At 49.2% G+C, this 12639-nt stretch overlaps 1 protein-coding gene across 1 annotated transcript; it reads right to left on the bottom strand.

Annotated features, from left to right (window-relative positions):
* Positions 1-11503, bottom strand: LOC128400181 (thialysine N-epsilon-acetyltransferase-like). The gene is made up of 6 exons (XM_053362248.1): positions 11342-11503; positions 6534-6585; positions 5582-5665; positions 3591-3692; positions 2045-2085; positions 1-623 (listed from the first exon to the last, which is right to left on the bottom strand). The coding sequence occupies exons 1-6, from the start codon at positions 11441-11443 to the stop codon at positions 444-446; spliced, it is 561 nt and encodes a 186-aa protein (XP_053218223.1). The 5' UTR covers positions 11444-11503; the 3' UTR covers positions 1-443.
* Between the last annotated feature and the right edge of the window lie 1136 nt (positions 11504-12639).

Raw genomic sequence — 12639 nt, 5'->3', positions numbered from 1 at the left:
TTCTTAAGGGCTTTCACATGGAGGGCTATCACAAGATGCAAGCTAGTTTTCTCCTGCCCCGGAGGGTACGACTCGAACCCATGGCTTCAGTTTACAAGAAAGGAGATTCGGACTCAGCAGATTCTGATGGTGAGAGTCATTCAACATTGGTACTCCTAGAAGGTGCTGGACTATCCTTTCCTGGAGGTTTCGAAGCAGAGGCTGAATGGCCCTTTGTCAGGGATTCTTAGGGTGCTATTCCTGCATCGCAAGGGGGTTGAGATAGATGACCTTTGGTGGTCCCCATCCAGCTCTGCCATTTTGCAAATCTACGAAGCGGCGGCCCTGCTACTGCTAGACCTCCCCAACCACTCTGTCCAGAGTGAATAAAGGAACGCGGATTCCTGGGTTCTCCGATGGAGGACAGTCTCCTTTCCTGCTGTTCCGAAATCTCTGCCCGCGCTTCATTTGCTGGCTGCCCCCTCTGCCAGCTGCCGCATGGCGTCTTCTTCGAAGCGGAAGATGTGCCAGCCCTCAGTGGCAGTCAGGTCCACGGCGCCGTTGCCAAGGTATAAGTCGATGGCCTTTTGGTTCCAGTCCAGAGCCGAGAACTTCATCTGGGTGCATCCTTTCTCCACGCCAATCTGCAGAGGAGAAGAAGAAAGACCTTAGCTCAGCAGGGAGAACATCAGCTTGGCATGCGGAAGGTTGTGGGTTCAACTCTTGGGATCTTTGGGTAGCGCTGGGGCAACTGTGCCCCTGAAGGACCAGGTGCGCAGCCTGGGAGTCATCCTGGACTCACCGCTCTCCATGGAGGCGCAGGTCAGTTCTGTGTCCAGGGCAGCTGTCTGCCAGCTCCATCTGGTATGCAGGATGAGACCTTCCCTGCCCACTGTCTGTCTCGCCAGAGTGGTGCATGCTCTGGTTATCTCCCGCTTGGACTACTGCCATGCGCTCTACGTGGGGCTACCTTTGAAGGTGACGTGGAAACTGAAATTAATCCAGAATGCGGCAGCTAGACTAGTGACTGGGGGCGGCTGCCAAGACCACATAACACCGGTCTTGAAAGATCTTCATTGGCTCCCAGTACGTTTCCGAGCACAATTCAAAGTGTTGGTGCTGGCCTTGAAAATCCTAAACGGCCTCAAAGGCCAGTAGACCTGAAGGAGCGTCTCCACCTCCATCGTTCTGCCCGGACACTGAGGTCCAGCTCCGAGGGCCTTCTGGCGGTTCCCTCATTGCGAGAAGTGAGGTTACAGGGAACCAGACAGAGGGCCTTCTCGGTGGTGGCTCCCGCCCTGTGGAACGCCCTCCCTTCAGATGTCAAGGAAATAAACAACTACCTGACTTTTAGAGGACATCTGAAGGCAGACCTGTTTAAGGAATCTTTTAATATTTGGTGTTTTATCACTTTTTCATTATTATTATCATTAATTCTGTTGGGAGCCGCCTAGAGTGGCTGGGGAAACCCAGCCAGATGGGTGAGGCATAATAATAATAATAATAATAATAATAATAATAATAATTGTTATTATTACACCTGCCTGATGTGGGTGGCGCTGTGGGGTAAACTACAGAGCCTAGGACTTGCTGATCAGAAGGTCAGCAGTTCAAATCCCTGTGACGGGGTGAGCTTCTGTTGCTCGGTCCCCGCTCCTGCTAGCAGTTCGAAAGCACGTCAAAGTGCAAGTAGATAAATAGGTACCGCTCCGGCGGGAAGGTAAACGGCGTTCACCAGAAGCGGCTTAGTCCTGCTGGCCACACGACCCGGAAGCTGTACGCCGGCTCCCTCGGCCAATAAAGCGAGATGAGCGTCACAACCCCAGAGTCGGCCACAACTGGACCTAAGGGTCAGGGGTCCCTTTACCTTTACCTTACACCTGTCTGAAACCCTGGAGAGTTATTGCTGCCAGTCCGAGCAGGTCATATGAAGCTAGGTGGACCCCAGAGGCATGACTGGCTATGAGGCAGCTTCTAATGTTCCTATTTCTAGGGAAAAAGGAACATAGCAGAGCAGTTGCCTGGCATGCAGAATGTTCCATTTCTGTGTAGGGGCAGCTCTTACCTGGGCAATGGCGCTCATCAGCTTCTTCCCAATGCCTCTCCCTGCGACGGAAGAGGAAAAGCTCAGAAGGAAGACAGGACTCCTGGGTTCTTCGAAGGAAGGAAATACCCCCCCCCCGGTATTTACGCCTTGGGAACTCTCTGCCACAGCATCCTGGCTTCCACTATCAAGTCCCAGAACATGTCCCGCCCTCATCTGGTCTAGGTCACTCCCTCCAAATTTTACCTTTGTTTTCAAAGCAACCGGACTCCTTCCAGATAATAATAATAATAATAATAATAATAATAATAATAATAATATATGGGATGCGGGTGGCCACAGAGCCTAGGACTTGCCGATCAGAAGTTCGGCGGTTCAAATCCCCGCGACGGGGTGAGCTCCCGTTGCTCCGTCCCTGCTCCTGCCAACCTAGCAGTTTGAAAGCACGTCAAAGTGCAAGTAGATAAATAGGTACCGCTCCGGCGGGAAGGTGAGCGGCGTTTCCGTGCGCTGCTCTGGTTCACCAGAAGCGGCTTAGTCCTGCTGGCCACATGACCCGGAAGCTGTATGCCGGCTCCCTCGGCCAATAAAGTGAGATGAGCGCCGCAACCCCAGAGTCGGCCACAACTGGACCTAATGGTCAGGGGTCCCTAATAATAATACAGTGGTACCTCGGGTTACATACACTTCAGGTTACATACGCTTCAGGTTACAGACTCCGCTAACCCAGAAATAGTGCTTCAAGTTAAGAACTTTGCTTCAGGGTGAGAACAGAAATCGTGCTTTGGTGGCGCGGCGGCAGGAGGCCCCATTAGCTAAAGTGGTGCTTCAGGTTAAGAACAGTTTCAGGTTAAGTACGGACCTCCAGAATGAATTAAGTACTTAACCCAAGGTACCACTGTAATTTATTATTATTTATACCCTGCCTATCTGACTGGGTTTCCCCAGCCACTCTGGGCTGCCTTCAGATGTCTTCTAAAAGTCTGGTAGTTGTTGTTCTCTTTGACATCTGGTGGGAGGGCGTTCCACAGGGAGGGCGCCACTACCGAGAAGGCCCTCTGCCTGGTTCCCTGTAACTTGGCTTCTCGCAGGGAGTTTTGGGAGTTGTAGTGCAATGAAAGTGGAGGGCGCCAGGTTGCTTTGAAGGTCCAATACACACACTCTCTCTCTTTCTCTCTCACACACATTTTCTTAATTGTACCGTAGTACCATGGGTTAAGTACTTAATTTGTTCCGGAGGTCCGTTCTTAACCTGAAACTGTTCTTAACCTGAAGCACCACTTTAGCTAATGGGGCCTCCCGCTGCTCATCCTGAAGCAAAGTTCTTAACCTGAAGCACTATTTCTGGGTTAGCAGAGTCTATAACCTGAAGCGTATGTAACCTGAGGTACCACTGTAGTTCCTGGCTGTTCATAGAATCCACCAAATTGTCGAGTTGCAAGGGACCCCAACGGTCATCCAGACCAACCCCCTGCGCTGTGGAAATCTTTGCCCAACGCAGGACTCGAACCCGCAACCCGGAGATTAAGAGCCTGGAATCAGCTTCTTCCCTTCCGCATTTCCGTACCCCGAAACTCTGGCATGACGTAGAGGTCTTCCATGTAGATGTTTCTACCTTTCCAGGTGCTGTAAGTGAAAAAATACAAGCCAAACCCCACGACGGTGTGGCCTGTAGCGGGAAAAACGAAAGAACGACAACAAAAGATCACAACCTGCTTTTCTAAAATCAGTCCAGGGCTCTTCTGGATCAGGTTAGCAGCTGACCATAAACAGGACCCGGGCGATTCAAACGCAGCCTTTTCCTCCAGGCAGTTGCTTGGGGGCAGAAAATATATTGGGGGGCTGCCCAAGAGATTGTGGGCCGCTCCCCGTGGCATGAGAACCTGGGTAAGTGGTTCTGAAATTCACCCCGGATTGCAAATCGCAGAATCGGAGAGTTGCAATGCACCCCAAGGGTTAATAATAATAATATTTTTTTATTTATACCCCGCCCTTCCCGGGTCAAAAAACCGGGCTCAGGGCGGCTAGCAACAAATTTAAAGCACTTGACTGATGCAACAAAAAACAGCATAAAATACAGTATAAAACGTGAATAACAATAAATTCAGAATTCAAAAATCAATTTGGGGGGGGGGTCCATCCATATAGAGAGTTTCATAGACATTTTCAGGGAAACAACAAAAATATAAGGCCCTGCCCAAAAGGGATTTGCAATCTTTGATACAGGGGAGGAGGGAAAAACCCTTGTTGAATTCCGTTATACACAGTTTCAATAGCAGATTAATGGCTGGTCAATATTCTACACCCTTTTAAATGAGTCTGCCGGGGTGTTTGTGTTATTTTAACTATTTACCTTGTATTTTATCCTGTGAACCGCCCTGAGATCTTGTGATGAAGGGAGGTCTATAAATCTAATTCATCATCATAATTTATTATTTACAGTATACCCAGCCCATCTGGCTGGGTTTCCCCAGCCACTCTGGGCGGCTTCCAACAAAGATTAAAAATACATTAAAACATCAATCATTAAAAACAATCCCTAAACAGGGCTGCCTTCAGATGTCTTCTAAAAGTCAGATAGTTGTTTATTTCCTTGACATCTGGTGGGAGGGAGTTCCACAGGGTGGGCGCCACCACTAAGAAGGCCCTGTGCCTGGTTCCCTGTAACTTGGCTTCTCGCGGGGAGAAAACCACCAGAACCATACTACCACAAAATATAACTGAGAAATAAAAATACATACATCCATATTTTGTTTGCTATTTGTTATTTACCGTCTTATTTCCTCCCAAACATTCCATGCAAAACACACACCCTCACAAACACACACACACACAATAATAATAATAATGACAATAATATTTTTTCACCTTTTATCTCACAAAATCGTTTCTTCAGTTTTGACTTCCTGTCAAGTCTCTTCGCGTATATTTTATCTTACAATTGAATGTACACAAAACAACAAACCTTTCTATATAGATTTCCCAATGCATTCAGAAAACATAATAAATCCTTAATTGTTGTCCACCTCCTTTTACTTCCTTTGCCACCCGAACGCTAGCACGGAGTCAAAACTATTATTGTATTTTTGGACATATCTTCTATAACCATCCTATTTCCCCGCACATTTTTGCTTTGAGTTTCCTCTGAGTTTGCTCGTCCATCGAGCCATCTCAATTACAAATTCCTGTAATTTAATTTGCCAATCTATTATTTTTTGAAGGTGGCTATCACCTCTCAGTCCCCTCTTCTCCCTTCCCAACTCCTTCGACCGCTCCTCATATGGCCAGACCCCTTGATCCTCTCAGCCGCCCTATAGCTTGTCGATATCCTTCTTAAACTGGGGTGCCCAGAACTCCAGATGGGCTCTGACCAAGGCAGAACGTCTCTGGGGCAAACCTGGGCGATCCTTCCCTCTGCTTTTCCTCCCATCGGAGACGGAGGTTAATTGGGAGAGGGAAGGAGGGAACAGAAGGGGACCTCCCCATTGCGGCAGAGAGGGAAGGATTGCATCTTCGCCATATTGGAAGATGGGATTTGGGGGCAGGAACCTCGCTTACCGTCTTTGCTCTGATGTTTCGGGGGGACCTCGGCCACCACACATTTATAGAAGGGGTCCTGGCAGAAGCCGTCCTCGTAAAGTCCTGGAAAGAGGGAAAGAAAGACGAGAGTATCAAAGAGACAGCGAGAGAAAGGGGGTGGAAAAAAACCAGGGTCAGCAGGACCCAGGAATCACTGCAAGAAGACCAGACCCCAAACCTTTGGGCTTTTAAGTTCAGGTGAGCTCTGGAAATAATAACAATAACAATAATAATAATAAAAACTAATAATACTAATACTAATAATTTATTATTTATACGCCACCCATCTGGCTGGGTTTCCCCAGCCACTCTAGACGGCTTCCAACAAAACACTAAAATACAATAACCTATTAAACACCCCCATCGTTCTGCCCGGACACTGAGGTCCAGCTCCGAGGGCCTTCTGGCGGTTCCCTCCCTGCGAGAAGCCAAGTTACAGGGAACCAGGCAGAGGGCCTTCTTGGTGGTGGCGCCTGCCCTCCCAGCAGATGTCAAAGAGAACAACAACTACCAAACTTTTAGAAGACATCTGAAGGCAGCCCTGTTTAGGGAAGCTTTTAAGGTTTGATGCATTACAGTATTTTAATATTTTGTTGGAAGCCGCCCAGAGTGGCTGGGGAAGCCCAGCCAGATGGGCGGGGTATAAATAATAAATTATTATTATTATTTCAGGGGCAGCCCTGCGTAGAGCGAGTTGCAGTAGTCAAGCCTGGAGGTGACCGTCGCATGGATCACTGTGGTCAGGTCGGGGCAGGAAATGCAGCCCGTCTCCCACACAAGGTGCCCTCAAGATGTTTGAGTCCTCAACGACCATCAGCCCACAGTGATCTGATCCCACCATCGTGCCCCAAACATGAACACAACACCCCTGTGAGTAGACCTGGCCAAGGAAGATTTGCCCCAAGAATTCCTGCCCGGGGTTCAGCCTCACCTTGACTGCTGTTTGCTACCTGATCAGGCATTTTCTCAAACTCTGCAAGTTCCTGAAAAGGGAGAAAGAGAACATGAACCACAGGTATAATGCCTGTCCCACCATCTCACTTGCCAAGACCTTGAATTTCCACACATAAAAAGTAAAGGTAAAGGGACCCCTGACCATTAGGTCCAGTCGTGGCCGACTCTGGGGTTGCGGCGCTCATCTTGCTTTACTGGCCAAAGGAGCCGGCGTACAGCTTCCGGGTCATGTGGCCAGCATGACTAAGCCGCTTCTGGCGAACCAGAGCAGCGCATGGAAACGCCGTTTACCTTCCCGCCGGAGCGGTACCTATTTATCTACTTGCACTTTGACGTGCTTTCGAACTGCTAGGCTGGCAGGAGCAGGGACCGAGCAACGGGAGCTCACCCCATTGTGGGGAATCGAACCGCCGACCTTCTGATCGGCGAGTCCTAGGCTCTGTGGTTTAACACAGAGCGCCACCCGCGTCCCGCACCCTATATATAGAAAGGAGCAAACCAGTGATATTCTTGCTCTCAGATCCCACTTGTGGGTTTCGGACCGGGTTGTGTTATAAACAAAAATCTGCCCTTTTCCCCTTATGGGGCATCCAAGAGCCCATATAGAGTCCTTACATAGGTTCCCAGTTGGTAGGAGAAAACAACAGAGGCCAACCAGAGAATATTGAGAAGCAAAGCAGCTAGTAAGCCTGATCTTTATTAATCTGTTGCAACAGGGTGCTCCCCTCACCACATACAGGAGGGAGGAGGAACACAGTACAAAAGTGTGCCTGCCCTTATATAGACATTTTAAATTCCCTCCCTGGAGTCCAAGACCACCCCCACAAACATCATCCCTACATCACAGAAAAGGTGGTCTACAGCAGAAATCTGAGTGCTTTGTTTACCTCCTGTCTGGCAGGTTACTTGATTGGATTGCCTGGGGAGCCTGGCCAGTCTTTTGCAATGACAAATACTAAGTTCCTGAGCCAGGTCACAGGCTCACACCCTATTCATATCTTAAATGTGCCCTTAAGACAGGATTTGTGAGGAAAGAGACAATGGGGAGGTTTCCCACTTTGACCTTGCAGAGAAATATTTTGCTCAGTTTGGGAATCAAAAACAGTTCCAAGTCGGTCTTCCTGTGCTGATCTATGTACATGCTTGGTTGGTACATTTATGAACATTTAATATATATCTAGACGGACACGGGTGGCGCTGTGGGTTAAACCACAGAGCCTAGGACTTGCCGATCAGAAGGTCGGCGGTTCGAATCCCCGCGACGGGGTGAGCTCCCGTTGCTCGGTCCCTGCTCCTGCCAACCTAGCAGTTCGAAAGCACATCAAAGTGCAAGTAGATCAATAGGTACTGCTCCGGCGGGAAGGTAAACGGCGTTTCCATGCGCTGCTCTGGTTTGCCAGAAGCGGCTCAGTCATGCTGGCCACATGACCTGGAAGCTGTACGCCGGCTCCCTCGGCCAAGAAAGCAAGACGAGCGCTGCAACCCCAGAGTCGGCCATGACTGGACCTAAGGGTCAGGGGTCCCTTTACCTTTAATTTATATCTAAGACCTAAAAATTCTTATCACACTCGGCCACCGTGAGAACAGGATCCTGGAGTGGATCGGGCCCCCTCCGGCCTGATCCAGCAGCCTCTCTGGATTGCAAAATGCGGAGTGCAAATTTCTGTGCAGAATCTCAAATGACACACAGAGAGAAAGGATAGCCTAGAGTCTAAAGCAATATCTGGCAATTACACAATCTTTCGGCGAGCTTTGCTATGCTAATGCAAAACCCACAGGAGAGAAATCCCTGGCCGTGGTCCAGCGCTAAACAAACAGCATCAAACTCTCCGGTTAAATCCTGGCTCAGCCTTTCAAAGCCAAGGAGGTTCCTTTTGAAGTCAGGCAGGATGAGCGCTGTTACAGAGTGTGCCCAGTTTAGACTTTGCAAAGCAGGCTGAGCCTTCGCTCCCTTTTATTCTGACAGCAGGGGGCTGTTGCTAGGGCTGGAGAAGATCCTGGGCCCGCACATCTGCATAGGATTTGCATATGCTAATCTACATTTAAGGATTTAAAAGCCTTGCATCAGAATCCCGCCCCCAGGCCCCGCTTCCAGGCTTCAATTAATTCGCACTCCGCTCCAAATCCGCTCACCTGCAGTTTCAATTTATTCCTCCTCAATATCCTGAACAAATCCTGTTCTGGATCCTAGAATTATAGAGTCAAGTGGGACCCCTGAGGGTTATCCAGCCCACCCCGCTGCAATGCAGGAATCTTTTGCCCAATGTGGGATTCGAATCCACAACCCTGAGATTGAATGTCTCACGCTCTGGCCAAGCAGACGCCCATTATGTGAAACCGACAAGCAGGATTCGAACGCAGCTCTCCCCTCTCGCCATGGCTCCCAATAACTGGCCTTCAGAAGTAGAGCCATCATGGTTCGTAGCCACCCCATAGCCATAATAATAATAATAATAATAATAATAATAATAATAATAATTTATTATTTATACTCCACCCATCTGGCTGAGTTTCCCCAGCCACTCTGGGCAGCTTCCAATCAAGTGTTAAAAACAGTACAGCATTAAATATTAAAACCTTCCCTAAACAGGGCTGCCTTCAGATGTCTTTTAAAAAGAAGATAGCTGCTTATTTCCTTCACATCTGAAAGGAGGGCGTTAGGGCGTTCCACAGGGCGGGTGCCACCACCGAGAAGGCCCTCTGCCTGGTTCCTTGTAACCTCACTTCTCGCAGGGAGGGAACCGCCAGAAGGCCCTCGGAGCTGGACCTCAGTGTCCGGGCAGAACGATGGCAGTGGAGATGCTCCTTCAGGTCTACTGGGCCTTTGAGGCCCTTTAGGGCTTTCAAGGTCAGCACCAACACTTTGAATTGTGCTCGGAAACGTAATGGGAGACAATGTAGATCTTTCAGAACCAGTGTTATGTGGTCTCCCAGTCCCCAGTCTGGCTGCCGCATTCTGGATTAGTTGTAGTTTCCGGGTCACCTTCAAAGGTAGCCCCACGGAGAGTGCATTGCAGTAGTCCAAGCGGGAGATAACCAGAGCATGCACCACTCTGGAGAGACAGTCCGCGAGTGGGGTCTCATCCTGTGCATCAGATGGAGCTGACAGACAGCTGCCCTGGACACAGAACTGACCTGCGCCTCCATGGAAAGCGGTGAGTCCAAAATGACTCCCAGGCTGCACACCTGGTCCTTCAGGGGCACAGTTACCCCATTCAGGACCAGGGAGTCCTCCACACCTGCCCGCCCCCGTCCCCCAAAAACAGGATTCAACCTCAATCTGTTAGCCGCCATCCATCCTCCAACCGCCTCCAGACACTCACACAGGACCTTCACCGCCTTTACTGGTTCTGATTTAAAAGAGAGGTAGAGCTGGGTATCATCCGCATATTGATGGAAACCCAGCCCAAACCCCCTGATGATCTCTCCCAGCGGCTGCATGTAGATGTTAAAAAGCATGGGGGAGAGGACGGACCCCTGAGGCACCCCACAAGTGAGAGCCCAGGGGTCTGAACACTCATCCCCCACCACCACTTTCTGAACACGGCCCAGGAGGAAGGAGCGGAACCACTGTATGACAGTGCCCCCAGCTCCCAGCCCCTCAAGACGGTCCAGAAGGATGTTATGGTCGATGGTATCAAACGCCGCTGAGAGATCCAGCAAAACTAGGAAACAGTCATCCTTACTGGGTTTGACCAATCCTCTTTTAAAGCTGGTAGCCATCGCTGCCTCAAGTGGCAAAGAGTTCCGCCGTTTAACTATGAACTCCGCAAAGAAGTCTCGACCTCCCTCCAGGGTCATCCAGCCCACCTCCCTGAAATGCAGGAATCTTTCTGACCGACTTGGGATTCGAACCCACAACTCTCAAGATGAAGAGTCGTGCTCTGCCAACTGAGCTAAGGCCTCCCCTCCTCGTAGGGGAAAAGGGTGGGATATAAATGCAACAGATAAATGGAATTAAATAATAATCCCTGCCTGCAGGGTGGATTTGATTTAAATCAAATCGATTTAAATCACGATTTCAGTAAGACTTGATATAAATCATATTTTTTTTAACAGAAAGACTCATTCTTGCTGGTATAATCTTAATATTTACAACCAGATGAATGTCTCATTTTTGCAATAATAATTTTTCAGAGTAGTTTTTACAAAAATTACTGATTTGGTTATACTATTAGAAACAGACAGGCAGATAATGACGAAATTATTGTGAGTTTTAACAAGTTAACTGTTTCTATTTGGACAACTTTTCCGCTGTGCTTCATTGGAAGGAGAAAAACAACCATTTCCTTAATAACAATTTAAACATTTAACTAAAACAATAGCATTATAGCATATGTATCCACGTTTGTTAACTGATGTGGTTAAACATTTTTTTTAAAACAACAACAACTTAGACTGAGTTTTAGCACACACGAAAAACTTAAAACAAACCCTTATTTCCTGATGAACAGCCTTTGGACTCTAATGCAACTTAAACAGAAAACTATCTTTAGAAAGATTTTTCCTCCAAATGCTTTTTATTTTAAAATCCGATTTAAATAAAAAAAAAATCCGATTTTTTTCTTTAAAAGCATTTATTTTTATCCACCCTGCCTGCCTGCAAACCAGGATGAAGGCTCAATAAGCAATAAACCTCTTTTTTTTTTTTTTGCTATTCGGGCTGCAGGGAGGGCCGGGGCTCAGCTGCGGGGCTTAGGCGGACATTCAACAGGTGCAGCAGTTGAACAGGACGCAGCTGCACCAGTCGAATGCCTGCCTGCCTGCTCGTGGGAAAGGGCCTACCCGGATCATGCGCATGATCTCCGCGCAGTCCTCGGCTCGGGAGGGCCGGATCGACACCGCGAAGGCGGCGGGGTCTTGGTCCACGGCTGCTGTAGCGGCCATGGCAGATCCCCAGCTGGAGATACGGAAGTTTTCTCCTGGGTCGGAGGACTACATTTCCCAAGATCCTCCAGGGAAGAGGGAGGGTGGGAAGAGGAGGAGGAGCGGGGAAGGGACGGAGCTGGCCAGAGAACTCAGAAAATCCTCGAATTGGAAGGGAACCCCAAAGGACATCCAGTCCAACCCCCTGCTCTCAAAGTGCGGTCTCCCACCCAGTTTGAAACCTTACTGGTCCCTGCTGAGCTTTGCAAACGTGGTGGGAATTTTATTGCAACCCCACTGGGAGGAGGTTCGATTGGTGGCGACCAATGAATGGATGCTAGGATTGGAGGCTTGGAAGGGACACCGGAGGGTCATCCATCCCAACCCGCTGGATCAGGGGGGAAAGTTCGACTTTGCGACCGTTTGGATCAGGAACAGGGCATTCAGTGCTTCCCCCTCCCCCATCCAATCAGATTCAGGAGAGAGGAAATAAAATACTGTTTTACGCAAGGCATCGTTCAGCTACGGAACTCCCTGCCACAAGATATGATGATTGCATTGCAGTAGTCCAAGTGGGAGATAACCAGAGCATGCACCACTCTGGCCAGACAGTCTGCAGGCAGGGAGGGTTTCATCCTGCGTCCCAGATGGAGCTGGTAGACGGCTGCCCTGGACCCAGAACTGACCTGCGCCTCCATGTACAGCAATGAGTCCAAAATGACTCCCAGGCTGCGCACCTGGTCCTTCAGGGGCACAGTTGCCCCATACCTACGGGACCGCCTCTCCTGGTACGCCCCGCGGAGGACCTTAAGGTCCACAAATGACAACACTTTGGAGGTCCCAAGCCGCAAGGTGGTTAGATTGGTCTCAACTAGGGACAGGGCCTTTTCAGCACTGGCCCCGACTTGGTGGAATGCTCTGTCCCAAAAGACCTGGGCCCTGCGGGACTTGACATCTTTCCGCAGGGCCTGCAAGATGGAGCTGTTCCGCCTGGCCTTTGGTTTGGACTCAGTCTGACCCTTATGTTTCCCTCCCCTTATGGTTTTGATTTATGGGCTACTTTAAAATGAGGCTGCATTTTAAATTGCATTTTAACCTGTATTTTATTTTTTCCTTTTTCTCCCCCCCTCTCTTTTCCCCCTATTATGTTGTTACTGTGATTTTACTGGTGTTAGCCGCCCTGAGCCCGGCTCTGGCTGGGGAGGGCGGGGTATAAA

This window comes from Podarcis raffonei, chromosome 13 (assembly GCF_027172205.1).
Source record: "Podarcis raffonei isolate rPodRaf1 chromosome 13, rPodRaf1.pri, whole genome shotgun sequence".
Lineage (NCBI taxonomy): Eukaryota > Metazoa > Chordata > Lepidosauria > Squamata > Lacertidae > Podarcis > Podarcis raffonei.
The sequence above is the reverse complement of the archived record's forward strand: the minus strand, read 5'-3'. Positions and strand labels throughout refer to the sequence as shown.